Source organism: Artemia sp. Qi Xiang Cuo, chromosome 12 (genome assembly GCF_049724085.1).
Source record: "Artemia sp. Qi Xiang Cuo chromosome 12, ASM4972408v1, whole genome shotgun sequence".
Taxonomy (NCBI): domain Eukaryota; kingdom Metazoa; phylum Arthropoda; class Branchiopoda; order Anostraca; family Artemiidae; genus Artemia; species Artemia sp. Qi Xiang Cuo.
Genome location: NC_142805.1, coordinates 41,064,791 through 41,080,303, shown reverse-complemented (window position 1 = coordinate 41,080,303; position 15,513 = coordinate 41,064,791). Strand labels below are relative to the sequence as shown.

Here is a 15,513-nt window from a genome sequence, read left to right as displayed (position 1 = left end):
TCAAAGATACTGTGTGAAAGACAGGTTTCTGCTGGCTATTGAGGTATTACTCACTCCGTGGAAAAGATTAAAAATTTAGTTTTTTGGGGTTGAAGGGGCAAATAAAGGTACCTAGGTTAGGTTATGTATTTAATATATGCTATGCTTTACCCCCCCCCCCCTAATGTGCAGATATATAGCACAAATTTGTTCATAAAGTATTATATTTTCACCATATTTTATTTTATTTCATTAGCATTAACGAAACTTCACTTATCGCGTGTTTACTGGATACTAAACAAGTACCTTTTTTTACTGTCTATAAACTACTGAAAATAATAGATATTAAAATAAAAAAAAAACTATAGTAAAAAAGTCTTATAAGAACAAATTTATTTTTCAAATAATAGCAACCAAAGCATGTGTATATTTATCAATTGTCTTGTCCAGTGTCGACAATTCATGGGGTTTTTGCGGGATCGTCAAAGTGTAATTTTCAAAATCTAGGGGAAGGGTAATTTTTTATTAATTTCTGTCAATGGAAATGCCAAAAAAAGGCTATTTTCAACGAAAACGCCAAAAAAGGGAAATTTTCGCAGTCTAAGGGCGGTGGAGGGTAAAGTCTTCCCCCATTGGTGCCACTGTTTTCTTTATTTAATATGAGTAAAAAACATCTTTTTTTTAGTTCTTCTATTAATTATTTACATCCTTGTAACAGTAACAGTTCAACTACTTGTTCCTATAGATCAGTGCTTCACAACCATTTTGCCCATTTAGAACCCTTAAAAAGAATGCAATGACACTTGAGTAATATACAATTTTCGTTTATATTTTCATTGTTTTCAAAGAGCTCTTGGGTTTCAGGGAACCTGTTTGAGAAACCCTGCTTTTGACGTTTCTATAATAACTTTCAACATCTTAATGGCTGTGTTGTAAATATATTCACTTGCTTATAGAAGTTGTAGAGGTTTTGTTCTATGGCTATGAAATTTCTCTAATTCAGGGTGTAGGCTATGATTTCTGCTTACTTTTGGCTGATTAGTAAAGTTATAAATTGTTGAAGTTTCGAAATTTGTCCTTTCTAATATCTTCTTTTATTTTGTTCGTTGATGAATTAAATTATTGTTTTTCTTCTTGTTTTTTTTTTTCTCCGAATGGGCCATGCCGGTGAATTGTCCTTCGCTTGCCGAAAGGGCTTATACGCAGCGCTTGAAAGATAATTGCTGGTTTTGAATTCATCAGGCAGAATGAATCATCTGAATCATCAGGCAGAAGAAATTTCTATAGTTTTTGAGGTTTCTTCATATTCTTGAGTGTGAAGAAGAATTTTCTTAAGAACATTTGGGATAGCCTTTCGAATTCTAAAAGAAAGTATATTTCCCCAAAAAATAATAATGTAGAGTTGATCTGGCTTTGGAAATACCGCATGGTCACTGTCATGCCAAAACGTTTAGTCTGAGATTTTCACGCGTTTGAAAAAATTGGCACAAACTGTTTACTAAGCTGCTCTCAAAGGGAGAATCAGTAAGGGAGTGTAGATCAGAGACAATCACAGCGTAGTTGAACATGCCCTGCTGATACGTCCTTTGACAACAGCTTAGTAAACCAGTGACGATACAACAGCGTTACCTTACTTGGAGCCACCAAGTTCCAAAAGATGATTTTTCGAACAATCCCTTATTTTACCTGTTTTTGACATTCATTTAATTCATTGAATGGTTTCCTCGGAAAAGTGCACCATAAATGGCTTCACAGTATGGATTTCATTAAAGCCTTTTCAGACGCATACAAATAATTAATTTTGAAATTACTTTCTCGAAATTCTATAATTGAGACGGTCGATACGAATCCAACGTTGTGGTAAATTGGTAGGGAAAAAGTCCTGTAGGTTTACAGACATCGGCTCATTGATGAGATTTCGCCCGTGATATCCTCCATGATACTATTTGAATGTTTAGTTCATCTCTATGGTGATCTTCAATAGAAAATTGATAAAACCAGGTATCTCCAATTTTAATATGAAAACAGTTGAAGTAACATTGAAAACAAAACATAATTTTTAAGTGTTTCTACAATCTTATAAAACATAAGTCTTCACTTTTGTCTTTTCAATTTCTAATAGATGGCACATTTGTGCTTTATTGAAAACAAAAAAGGTTGTTTCATTCGAAATTTTCAGTTAGCCAATAGATTGTATAGAGAGAAAGGGAGAGGGATACATTTTTTCGCTAAAACAAACACTGTTCATATTTCACTTGCCAGAGAAAGGCAATCAAGATTGGAAGGTCAAGCGGGGTCAGCCAACTACAGTTACTCAATACACTTACACTAAACTACCCAAACAATAGAAATTTGATTAAAGAAGACCAAATAAGAAACAACAAAAACGAAAAACAATGCCTTGAAAACAAAGACAATCTGGAGTACGCTACTCACCAAATTCACTCCAGGCAAGAAAAGAACTCCTTTGCTCGTGACTTGAAAGCAGAAAGACTGAATATTGGAAGCTACAGTGATAACAATGGTCAAGTATGGTTCTGAAGCGTGGGCACTTCAAAAGACGGATGAGGATTTGCTGGATGTTTTACAGAGAAATTGCCTACTGATCGTTTTGGGTACCGGACTAACTGACCATATCTCAACCAGTAAGTTGTACAAAAAATGTGGTTTAATGCCGCATTCTAGGGCTATAATAAAAGAAAGGTTGAGATAACTAGGAAATGTTCTGCGGATGAAGGATGACAAATTGCCAAAGATAGTCCTTGTTGGCCAATTGTCTAGGGCCAAACGAAAATCTGGTCGTCTTCAAATAGGGTGGGAGGATGTCGTAAGGAAAGATTTAAGGGAAATGGGAAGCTCTAGGGAAGGTGTAAAGAGGGAGGCTTTAAATAGATTGGGATGGAGGAGGAGCGTGTGCAGGTGTGTTGGCGTCAGGTGGCTTGCTCCTGCAGTGAGTTGTTAGTAGTAGCAGTAGTAGTATATCTTGTTTTCGTATCGAGTCCAAACTTACCTTGTTCTTGTACCTTGTCTGGATTTGGTTCGTTTTTGCACCGAGACAGGACTGCTTTTTTTGCACTGGGTGAGTACAGCTTGAAATTGGATCGTTTTTATTGTTTCTTGATCAAGGAGGCACACTTGTGCCTCTTTAAAGAGGCGACCCACCACAATGTTTAGCGATTTCCGGTCCTAGTGGTCGAAGAGAGACGACGGTGATCGCATTTTGTAGCCTAAGCTCAAACTAAGAAACATGCAAAATTTCACCCCCCTCCGACTTTATCTTCATGGGGGAAAGTGGGCCGGAAGTTTCGACCCTCCCACCACAGCCCCCCTTTAAAGTTGTCCGATCGGGCTGAAATTTAGAGGATAAGCTTTCCTAGGGCCTGGGAAATTATATTCGAAATTTCAGCTCAATCCGATCAGTCCTTCCCTGTTTTCCAAAAAGCAAATATAGCCACTTAATGTTCATCAAGTTATTTTTTTTATCAGCCACGCCTACAGGCCACCGTTGGCAATGGATCCGGGTGACTGAGGACTCATTCGAAGCGGAATTCGACCTGTTAGGGAGTGGGAGATTTTCAGACCAAAAAAATTATCCCCCAAATTTACATTTACGAAAAACCTCGTTTTCCTATAAGAGCCCATGTTAACTTTTCCCACCATAGTCCCCTTTAACGTTGTCCGATCGGGCTGAAATTAAGAGGATAAGTTTTCCTAGGGCCTGGGAGCTTATCCTTATAATTTCAGCTCAATCCGATCACTCCTTCACTGTTTTCCAAAAACCAAATATCACGTTATTTTTGTTTTATCTGACACGCCTACAGGCCAAAGTTGGCAAGGGATCCGGGTGAATGAGAACTCATTCAAAGCGGAATTCAACCTGTTAGGGCCTTTTGATATTTTCAGACCGAAAAAATCATCCCCCGAATTTACATTTACGAAAAACCTCGTTTTCTTATAAGAGCCCATGTTAATTTTTTAAATTCTTAAAAGCATAGTATTTCATTATTAAATAAGATCAAAATAGTCCTCTTAACCTGACAAGACTGACTGCTAGCTTCCAAAAATTCCAGCTCTTTCCCAGAAGTTTTTTTTGTCGAAAAACGAAAATCTTACTTTGTATTTGCTTGCGTCGAAAATAGATTGCAGAGACTAAAAATAAATTAACAAGAGTCTCTGATGGCACAGTGGTCACTATTCCTGTCTGTCAAGCGGAAGACCCGGGTTCGATTTCCCGTCAGAGTTAATTTTTCATACATTGTATTTAAAGTAGAATCTCTTAAATTTAAAGTTTAAAAAAGAAACTCAGTTTCTTTTTTAAATCCAATCTATTAAATCCTTCGGCTCAACAGGCGTCTCCAGAAGAATATTACAGTCGGCCATCAGCTTACAGGTAAGTCTCCACTGCTTTGATAACATGCCGTATACCCGCATGCTCGAAGAAAAGTAGAAAAAAGAAAATCTTACTGTGCATTTGATTTGAGTATTCAGGAATTAAAAGCCTTAAAAAAGAATCTTCAAAAGCGGGGGGTGTGGGGGGTGGCAGTCCCCCAACTTTAACTCCTGACACGATCAGCTAACAGTTAGTCAAGCAATTATAAGTAATAAACTGTACAAAAACGTGCAGAAATTATTTGAAAAAAACTACGTTTTCTAAAGAGTTAAAGAGGCTGAGTCACAAGTTCGAACCTTAAAAAGTACAGGGATTAGGAGGTACTGTTGGGGGACTGCCGCCCCCAAACCCCCCACTTTTGCAGCCTCTTTTGTTAAGATTTTTAAGTCCTGTAGCCTGCAATCAGTTGGTCGTACCAACACGAATGAAACTGTTTCAATGGCATTTTTTTTTAATCTTCAAAGATTTTGGCAACGACAACTCAGTCTGTTACAGTTATAACTACAAACTTGTCTCTGTGCCAGGTATAGTTATGTATTCAGTGTGATTATGTATGATGGAAAAATAGATGAACCTGAACCTACCTGAACCTAAACTGCTTGTTTATGCTGAGCCCTTCTTCTGTTCCCTGTTTTTTCTGTTCAAAATTTATAAGTTAATCACATTATAGCTTGTTATCGGTAAGGGAAAAATCTCCTGTAAAAAATCCGGCAAACAGGCTCAGCACTGTTTCTAATCAAAGAGATGCAATAGGATGTACTTACGGTAAAAAAATCAAACAGACTTCGTTCGTGTTGCAAAGCATTTCTTTGCAAGGGAAAAAGCGGGGGTTGAGGGGGGCGGTAGACCCCCAAAATAAAAATCTTAACAAAAGAGGCTGCAAAAGCGGGGGGTTTGGGGGGCGGCAGCCCCCCCACAACTGTACTTCCTAATCCCTGTATGTTTTAAGGTTCGAACTTGTGACTCAGCCTCTTTAACTCCTTAGAAAACGTAGTTTTTTTCAAATAATCAAGTTAAGAATTATACCTCTTTGCACTGACTCAGAACTTAGCTCGTATTCACTTTGAGTCGAGACTAAGGTCGTTTGCATCAAATCAGGCTTAAGCTTGTTTTTCACTGAATTGAGATATAGCTGACTTTTGAACCGAATTAAGACTTATCCCATTTTTACAATGGTTTAAGGGTAAACTTGTTTTTATACCATACTCGGTATTTGCTTCTTTTTGCACAAAGTCTATCCGCAGTTTAGCGCTAGACAAATTAGGAAATGAAGTTCCTTCAATTTTTAATTTTTTAGAGTAAGTTCAAAATCCTCTATCGTGTTGCCAGGTATTTGAACCATAGAAATATTTTAGTAGTTATATAGACGTAATTGTATTGTATTTAATTATATTCAAAGTTATAAATCTATGATTTGAATTTTAATTAAAGTGTCGTCTCTTTTTAATATTGCAAACATTAGATGTCTCATTTTAGGCAATTTTTTTAAAATTGCACAACACAGGGACCTTAAACTGCTGTAAATCCGATTGCTTACTTAGCCTATGCTACTTACTAATTCGCTAGACTAATGCAAGGACCTTAATAATCAATAAGCATTGTTCATCTGATACATTTATAGGCTACATAATTTGCAGGTTATTTTAGGGTAAATTTTTCGTTATTCATATTATTGACTTACGAATAAAGTAAACATACCACTCGGTGCCTTTTTTTATGCTTTTTCCAAATATGACAATCATTTTTTTTCAGGAATGAATTCTGCCAGTCAGAGCAGAATGATGAAAGACGTTTGCACAAAAGGGGGGGCTGAAATTCATTTCCGATAGAAATGATTATTATATTTGTAATCAGCATAAAAAAAGGCATCAAATGGTGTATTCACTTTATTCCTAACTCAATAATATGATTTGGTATATATTTACCCATTTTTGTTGAAAATGAATTTTAGCCCCCACCCCTATATATACCAATTCAGGGTATATATTTGCACATTAGGGGGGGGGGGAAGTTTAAACTCACCTCTCATTTACATCAGAAATAAAATTACCCCCACCCCCTAATGTGCAAATATATACCCTGAATTGGTATATATTGGGGTGGGGGCTAAAATTCATTTCCAACCAAAATGATTACTATATTCTTAAAGAGCATAAAAAAGATCATTAAAGAGCATAATTTACTTAATTAACTCAAGTTTGTGTTAATTAAACTTACTCCTGATGCAAGTTTATCAGATCAACCTACATTGCGCCCTGTAATTTTTTTTATAGAATCCACTGATTTTGCCCTCCCCCCCCAAAAAAATCCTTGATCTGCACCTGCCCACATTGAATAACAAGGATAATCACTTTTCTCAATAATTCCAATCTGAATTATTATCTTCTCTGAAAATCAAATTTAAATAAAAAATTTCTTATATTAATAAACCTTTTACAATTTAATGTTTTGATTGCCAAATCATGAATTAGCAAGTTCTGTCTATAGGCCTAGCAACAAGCAGACAAAAACCCATCTCATGATGGTTGACAAAAGCCAATAACAGGAAATCAATGAATGGAACAAAGCAATATTGCATAATAACTATATACATGAGCGATTCCTATATGTCTGTCTATAAGAAGATTTGACACTTCTTAGTAAATTTAAAAATAGGAAGCACTGTACAAGCAAAACTATTTGAATTAATAACCTACTTGTTCAAAAATTCTTCAGAAATTTATTGGTACAAAAATTAAGTTTCTAGGTGGTATAATACAGTAATTAGAGTAGTTTAAATGTCAAAAAGTTTTTAAAGTGATTAATGCATCGCAGGTGGCCGGAATTAGAGACTTTTGACCAGGAATAGGATGATGATTCATTCCTATCAAAGATTCTGTCCAAGAATAGGCAGGTGGCCAACTACTGGGTGTCTTACCCTAAGATCTTTGTTCAAAGATTTTACTTTTAAGCGTTTTCTGACAAAAGATGTAAGATCTTAGCACATTGATGAGTAAAAAAACACCCATAGTTTCTTTTTGAGAAAATTCTTGGTAAATTTCAAAAGCAGTAGTATATTTCCTGCCATCTTGGGAAGTTTCTGGTTTAGATGAATGGAAGTTTGAGGAATGGATCTGCAGCCCAAATTAGGGCATGGGGAAGTAGGCTAGGTAAAATCTAAGAATATTGGATTAGAGTTTTTTGGGTAAATGTTTTGCAGTTCATATTATTGACCTACAAATAAAGTGAACATACCACTAAATGCCATTTCTTATGATCTTTTTGAATACAATAATCACTTTTCTTGCAAATTCAATTCTAAGCCCTTTTACAACCCTTGAAAAAATAATAACTTCATTTTATATTTTTTTTGTATAAAAATGGGCTATAGCATTTTTTTCAAACTTAGGCTACTATTTCATTATAAATCCATTTTGTATAATTCATAAACATTGATTTGTCAAGATTAAGTTGAATAAAAAAAATCCAAAACAAACCCTCCATGTTGTCTTCTTATTCTGTTAGACCACTTAAAAACTGCTGTTTCACCTATATGTAAAAAAATATCAAAGCTGACAGAAGAACCATGGCAGATAGAATAATAGAGAAATTGTTTTGATTTTTTTTTATCCAACTTAATTGAGATAAATCAATGCTTGTGGATTATTTAACTTTAAAAATATGGATATAATCAAATGGTAAGTTTGAAACCCATGTTTTAAGACTTTTTATACCTAAAGACTAGAAATTCTTGGTCATTTTCAAGGGTTCAAAAAGGGCTTAAATTTGAATTTGCAAGAAAACCAATTATTATATCTATAAAAAGCATAAAAAAGGCATAAAAGTGGTATTTTTACTTTATTCTAGAGTCAATAATATGAACTGCAAAATATTTACCATAAAACTTTTGGGAATTGAACCAGAACCTTAGTGACCTCCTGGGAAGACATTTCAAAGCACCTGCCTCCACTCCATCTCCCTCCAGAGGGTACTGACCTTAAAAATGTTTGTGTTATAATAGTAAAACATTGCAAAATAGAGCTCTTTCTCAATTAAGGCACAAGATTGGCGTTTTCAACCTCATACCTTTGCCCAATCCCAATTTATAAGTTTTTAAAAATTCCTAAATCTATTTCTGTAATTCAGAAAAAAACCCGCGATACTGCTTATAATTCTACTGAAACTACAGGAATTGCATTTTCAAAAACTAAAGCCAATGAAAAGAGAATGTAAACTTTAAATTTGGGTAGTATGTTTTTTTTTTCAGAATTTAGATACGTAGTCTATAGAAATAACAAAAGGGTAGACAAAATACCTTGGCAATACCTTTGCAGGGTGCATTTTTAGCCCTGAATTCACTCCCAAAAATTTTATTCACCTACTACATTCCATGATAGCAAGAAGCCCTTTAAACTAGAGTTTTACCTTATTGAGATAGCTAAGAAATAGCCTAGATATCCCTTTGGAATCAGAAATTTCATCCCAAAACTGAATATAACATTTATTTTTGTTGCAAATTTACTTTACCCCACCCTTAATGGTCAGATGTATAACCTATGTTGTTTATAAGCAAATAATTTCCCATCATTTATATAAATTATTAGATGAGTTTGTTATGCAATTCAGGGTCTATATATGACCATTAGAAGGGGGGGGGTACAGTAAATTTTTAACAGAACCAAATGGTATATTTATATTTTTGATGAAAATATTATTCTATTCTGAGAAGGTATGTCTATTTCTGAGTTATGAGAAAGGTACATCTATTTCTGAGTTATCTTGATAATCACTATATTGAAAAATTTAACATTAGATTAATTTGCTTACAGAGTACTTTACCAAAAATATCATTTGATTATCTATTCTGTAATCTGGTAAAGTGTCAGGTGTTTTTTTTTTGCTATCTTTGAAGTAAGCTAGGCCTAGGTTAGTTCAGTTAGGCAAATGTAACTTTCAGGATTAGGTTCAAAGCCTAAGTGATTCCAAGGGAAGGTTTTTTGAAATATCTAAATCCACCCCTTATCCCTCTAAAGCAAACTTAGATAAACCAGTGGAGCTTTTCTGAAACTAGCCTAAACCAGAAATTAGGGTCTTACCTATAGGGCAGAAGATTGGTATAAAAGAATTATGTTATTTAATGCTATTTCTAAATAGATTGAAACAGTTGTGACAATTGTGTCTGAGCACTGCCCCCCTTCTATCTCTAATCAGGCCAGATATAGGAGGCTAGCCCCTGACTATAAGCCTATACAAAAGTTTGCTCATTTTCTTTTTCAAATTGGCTTATTTCATATAATGAGTCAACTATAGAAAAAAATGAGCATGAAAAATAATAAAAACCCCCAAAAATGTTTATTTCTTTTATTGATGTAGGCTATTAGCCAACTGCCCAGCATTGAATGCAGTTGGCCAACTGACTTACAAATACAGTAAACATACCACTTGGTGCCTTTTTTTATGCTCTTTCCAAATATGACAATCATTTTTTTCAGGAATGAATTCACTGCCACCCCCCCCACCCCTATATATACCAATTTAGGATATTTACTGCCATTTCTTGCTGCAAAAGCCAAATTTCAAGACACCAAAATAGTAATGAATGTGCTAGAGAACTTCATTAAAAGATCTTATATAAACTATTTAAATATATTTAGAACGTTCTGAATTATGTTCTTTTACACATTTAAGTATTGTTTTTTTTATTACACATTTCAGAACACATCAATTCATGTCTAAATATTTATCTAAACTCATAAAACTGTATAAACACAAGCTATGAGTGCTTGATCAAAGGACAATATGCTACCTCCCTCTACGACTCCTTCTCTATTCTCTGCTTAACCTTCTTCTACCACAGAGGGTCACACATGCTGTATATTGATCTGCTCTGTCTGCAAGTGAGGGATTATATCTTTCTATTCAGACTTTCATATTCTTTAAGCTCCCCTACCTGTCCTCTTCCCCAACAATCTCCCCCACCCACTAGCTTTTCGACTATTTCCTACTATTAAGGGCCGGATGGGCTATAAGTGTATTTAATTACCTTAAATTGCAGCTTGGAGCAAATCTAAGAATTTACCATCCTTGTAGGCCTAATGCTTTGTTAGGACTTCTGTAGGTTGTTTGATGCAGTTGCTTGCTACATTTGGGTTGAGGACTCAACAACTTCCCAGTTGTACAGGGACTCTTGCTGTTGTCATTCTTTGTCAAGATTTTGCTTGAATGCACCTGTCAAATCAGCAACCACTGTATCTTCAGACAGTTGATTCCACAAGTTTGTTACTTACTGGCTGAAGAAATAGTTTCTTTCTTGGATTGAGGAATGCTTCTTGAAAATTTTCTTTGGAATGCCCTTTTGTCACAGAAAGTTCTGGGGGGGAGGCAAGGAGACCAGGGAAAGTATTTTTGAAAATAATTTTGTGGGCCATAATCATGTTGCCCTGTTTCCTTCCATATGTGAGAGTAGGAAGCTTCAAGTGATATAAATGCTCTTTGTATGGCATTTGCTTGAGTCCTTTAACCATTTTGGTTGCTCCACATTGTACTTTTTCTAGTATTTCCTTGTCCTTCATGAAGTAGGGTAATGCCAGGGTCATTCCAACCTCTAGGCACAGGCAAACTAGTGCCTTCTAGAGCTTCATAAACATATTTGGGGCGTCTGCTGGAGATAGTTCTTTTGATCATTCAGAGAGATTGGAGGGAAGATGATGCTATAGGTTTTGCATGGGTGCTGAACTTAAATTGACAATCAACAATGACTCCAAGATCTCTTTCTTCAGATACTGCCAAAAAGGGGTTACCTTGAAGATGTTACTGCTGATGTGGATTGTGATTGCTGAAATGTATTACATGGCATCTATCACTATTGAAAGAGAGGAGCCATGTATGAGCCCAAGTCCCAAGAATATTAAGGTTCTTTTGGATAGATTGCCAGTCAGAGGGTGTAGCTGCTTTACCAACGGGTTTTGAATCGTCAGCATAAAGAGTGAGGAGGTTTGAGAGAAGATTGGGTGCATCATTTATATATAAGCTGAAAAAACTTGGCCCATGAATGGTTCTTTGGGGAATGCTGCTTAAAACAGTTGTAAAAGAGGAGAAACGAGGGCACCTTGGGAGTCATGAACTAATGCAACTTGTGCTCCTCTTGAAAGGAAACTTTGTATCCACTTGACAATAACATCATCAACATCTGCCACTTTTAGTTTGGTGATAAGGAATTCATGATAAACCCTGTCAAATGCTTTTTAGAGGCCCATGAGCACCATTTCGACAGGGAAATCTCTATCTAACAATGATGTAATATACTCATATGTCTGTATTAGATTAGTGTCAATGGATCTTAAAGATCTGAAGCCATGTTGAGGGTAAGTAAGAATGGTGTTAATTTCCAAGCGCTGAATTAGAGCTCTGCTGACAAATCTGTCAAGCACCTTTACAACTGCAGAAGTAATGTTGCTGGGATGGTAATTTTCTGCATGATTTTTGGGGCATTTTTCATGTATTGGTATGATATAGGATGTTTTCCAATCAAATGGTAGTTTTCCATTTTGTAGGGATAGCTGGATGAGCCTACACAGGGGAGAACTGAGAAATTTCAGCACTCCTTGAGGAGCCTTGGGTGTATCCCCTCTGATCATGGATTCGTTAACATCAAGTTTATCAAGACTATCTAAGACCATTCCTTCAGTAATTGACAATTTAGGCCATGGATCAGATATTACAATTGATGGTGCTGCAGGGATAGTTGGACAAGATCGGATGGTGAAGGCAGAGGCAAACTGGGCGTTCAATGCATTAGCTTTATCTACTGGTGATGAGTGGGCTATGCCATTATGTTTGAGGTCAGGAATGGTGTGACAGTCAGGATTTTTAGCAGAAACATTTCTCAAGAAGGATTTGGGGTTTGCCTTGATATCTGTGGCAAGCTTATCCTCATGTTCAGACTTCAGTTTCTTAACTACATCGGAGGCGAGGTTTCAAGCCTTTGCATACCTCTGCCAATTTTCTTGTGTTTTTTCCTCGTTGCACCTTTTCCAGGCTCTAGATTTCCTGTTGATTATTCTCTTTCATCCTTTGTGAGGAATGGAAGAGTTTTTGGTAGATGACATGGGAGGGCTTCCTTAATGTTTGTCCATGATATGTTGATATCAGAAATGATGAGTTCTGACCAATTTACTGAGACTAGTTCCTTCTGTATTGTTTGATAGTCAGTAAAAGCTTGAGGACAAAGATTAGGATGCAGACGACTATTCAAGGGTAACACAGACAGGATGACTGAGCGGTTGCTGTTGCCAACTGGAGGAAGAAATTCTTTTCTTATGAGGGAATCTGAATTGCTCTAAATTACGAGATCTAATAAGGAAGGATTCTGGTCGCCATGATGCCTTGTTGGCTTATCAACTGTTTGATGAAAGAAGTTATCAGATAGACAAGGCATACAACTATTGGTGATACTGAGGCCCATCAATGGTTGTTTTAAGATATATTTCACAATCGTCAAGACTGGGTGCACTAGGGCTTCTATATACACACCCAATATGGATTTTTTAATTTTTTTGAAAAGAAATATCAGACGATAAATTTTCCACCCAGGGTACATTGAAAATTAGACGGTTAATAAGACTAGCCTGGAAACCTTCTCTGACATAGATACCAACTCCTCTTCTGCAGTTTGGCTGCCCCAAATTAGCGAAGCACTGAAATCCAGAGATCTGGCAACACACTTTATGTAACAGGTATTGTAGTAACTATTGGTAGAATCTCCACTAACCCAGCAATATCTGCTTCTTCATCTTTTAAGAGCACTTGGATATTTAGAAGCTTATTTTTTATAGAAACAACGTTGCTAGAGATGACACGCAGGGTACTATTGTTCTGAGACTTTCATGACCTGTCGTCCAGTGGCAAAGGTTCCATAGTTGTGACCACATTTGACAAAGATGGTGTAGAGGTTAATTCAGAAACGGCACTAAGAAAGTTCGAGGTACTCGAACTATCACATGAAAAGCAAAGTTCGGTAAGTTCATTTTCAAAAGAAGATACACAAGGATAAACACTTAAAGTTCTACGAAACGAAGAAGATAATTGCGAGAAATCAGGGCTATTTACACGTCGCGAGGTACAAACCGTTATGTTTCCATCGCGGCCGGGTTCAGTGCTGGCTTTAAAACTTTCCAACCGCGATATGCAGCAACGTTTTTTGTCACAATTTGGCCTTTAAAAAGTATAAATTCACCAGAATTTGCTCGCCTTTTTAGTGTATCTATGAGAGTTTTACGTTTGTCACGCTCAGCCTTTGATGCGTCACCGCAAAACTGAATATCTTTGTGGTTTTCAAGAGAACAGTTAATGGTTGTCCTTTTGATGTCTACATTGGGAAAAGAGAAGAGGTTAGTGGGCACGTATTTACGAACTGTGAGTTTGCTGGGATGGAAAGTCTTTTGACATTAGTAATTCGAATGTCTTGGAGTTGGTAGTTTTGGCTGAGGTACGACTGGATGCAGAGTTGTTCTTCTGGTTGTGACGGGATACCATACGCAACTACGTTCAGAGCTCTACGTTGCCTATCCTGCTCTTCAGCGAAAAGGCGCAGCATTTAAGTCTATTTCACACACCAAACCCTTATCACACCCTTTTTTGGGGCAAACGTGAGCTCTTTTCGAACCCCTGGTAGGCGTCGCATTGGTATTACGAGTCGTCTATTAATCAATCATATGTTTCAAGTTTCAGTACAATTAGTTCTCTCCTTTTAACACTCTCCTACCAAGAGGAGTTGTATGCATCAAGTTTCAGCCCATTGGTACATTCATTTAGAAATCAGTTTTACTCTGTTCTACGCATTAGGTTCTCTACACTAGATAACCTGACAAAGAGGTATTATTTACAGCCTACATTATTAAGAGACATTTAAATATTTTCGACATATAAAAGCATTGTTAATTTTTCATTGTGTTTACCTAATTTTAAGACAAGTCAAACATATATCATCTTTCAAGCCATGTTTAAACATTTATATAAACTATTCAAACTTGTAAATACATGCCACTAGTGCTATAACAAGTGCAAAGTTCTATAGCACGATGTGTTACTCATCCTCCAGCCCTCCCCACTTGACCTTTCCCTGTCAGAGAGGGCTATACCTGTCAAGTTTCAGCCCCATTGGCCTACTTATTTAGAAATCGATAGGAGTCATGTAATGAAACAGACAGAGGAACAAACAAAGTACTTCCTAGTATGGAATAATATGTATATGATTAAAAATAAACCTCTAAGGTTCAGGAGGGCAGGGGCGGAAGGCAATTTGCCCCCTAGACTTTGAAAAACACAATTTTTTTTGGTATTTTCATTCAGAAATTAAAAAAAAAAACCTCCTAGGTTTAAGAAATACTTTTTTTATATTTTTCATTAAAAAAATGGTGCACCTGATGAGGTCAAATTTTAACCAAAGAATTTCCATCCCATTCTTGACCATTAAAATTTTAAGATGGGGGGTAATGCCAAGTCGTACATCTGTATAAATAATCCATTGGGTCTTTAAAATCCAGCTTTGTCACGCTTGTGTGATATCATACTCTGAAATGCCTGAAGCTATTCTCTGACAAGTGATTCTTTATGTGTCTCCTGTCTAAGAGACATTCTTTTACACTAAACCTACTTGGATTATCATTGTTATTCATAGGATATCTATTCTACAAACATGGTAAGTAACATGGAAATATTTTTTTAACCCAAAATATTTGCAAAAGATGTTAGCTCCTGACAATGGATTTACTGATTCCCTTGAATTTTTTTGGGTATATGTTCCTAGGCCAATAGTATGAGAGCAGAGGGATACAACAAAAAAGCTGGCAAATGAAGTTTTTCAGCTAATAATATGAATTAATGAAAATGATTTTCTTCCTTTGGCTGGAAATCTGGTATAACCAATTCAGTCAAATCCAAGGGTTTTGTGCTTTTTATGAAAATAGGCCCCATATTCCCAATGACTGTACTTTTAATTGATAAAAGCAACATTTTATTCAAACATTATGGCCCCTAGTAAGTTGGTCTCTTGTTGCAGTTAAAATGTGAAAAGACTGGAATACTGTGCAAATGACACCAGTACACAAAATCGGCAATAAAAATTGTAAAAGTATTTTGTCTATAATTTTGAAAGAGCTGCTGAA

At 36.1% G+C, this 15,513-nt stretch overlaps 1 protein-coding gene across 5 annotated transcripts in view; it reads left to right on the top strand.

Moving 5' to 3' along the window:
• The first annotated feature begins 3,039 nt into the window (after positions 1 to 3,039).
• The window catches only part of LOC148946119 (protein IMPACT-like), a 36,713-nt gene continuing 24,239 nt past the window's right edge, over positions 3,040 to 15,513 (top strand). The window contains exon 1 of one of the 5 annotated variants that reach the window (XM_089097790.1): positions 3,040 to 3,058. Coding sequence is in view for 1 of the 5 variants with exons in the window: in XM_089097786.1 (XP_088953912.1) it covers positions 5,940 to 5,941 (2 nt within the window). In the remaining 4 variants the exon portion in view is untranslated. The other 4 variants (XM_089097787.1, XM_089097786.1, XM_089097789.1 and 1 more) reach the window with 4 other exon arrangements.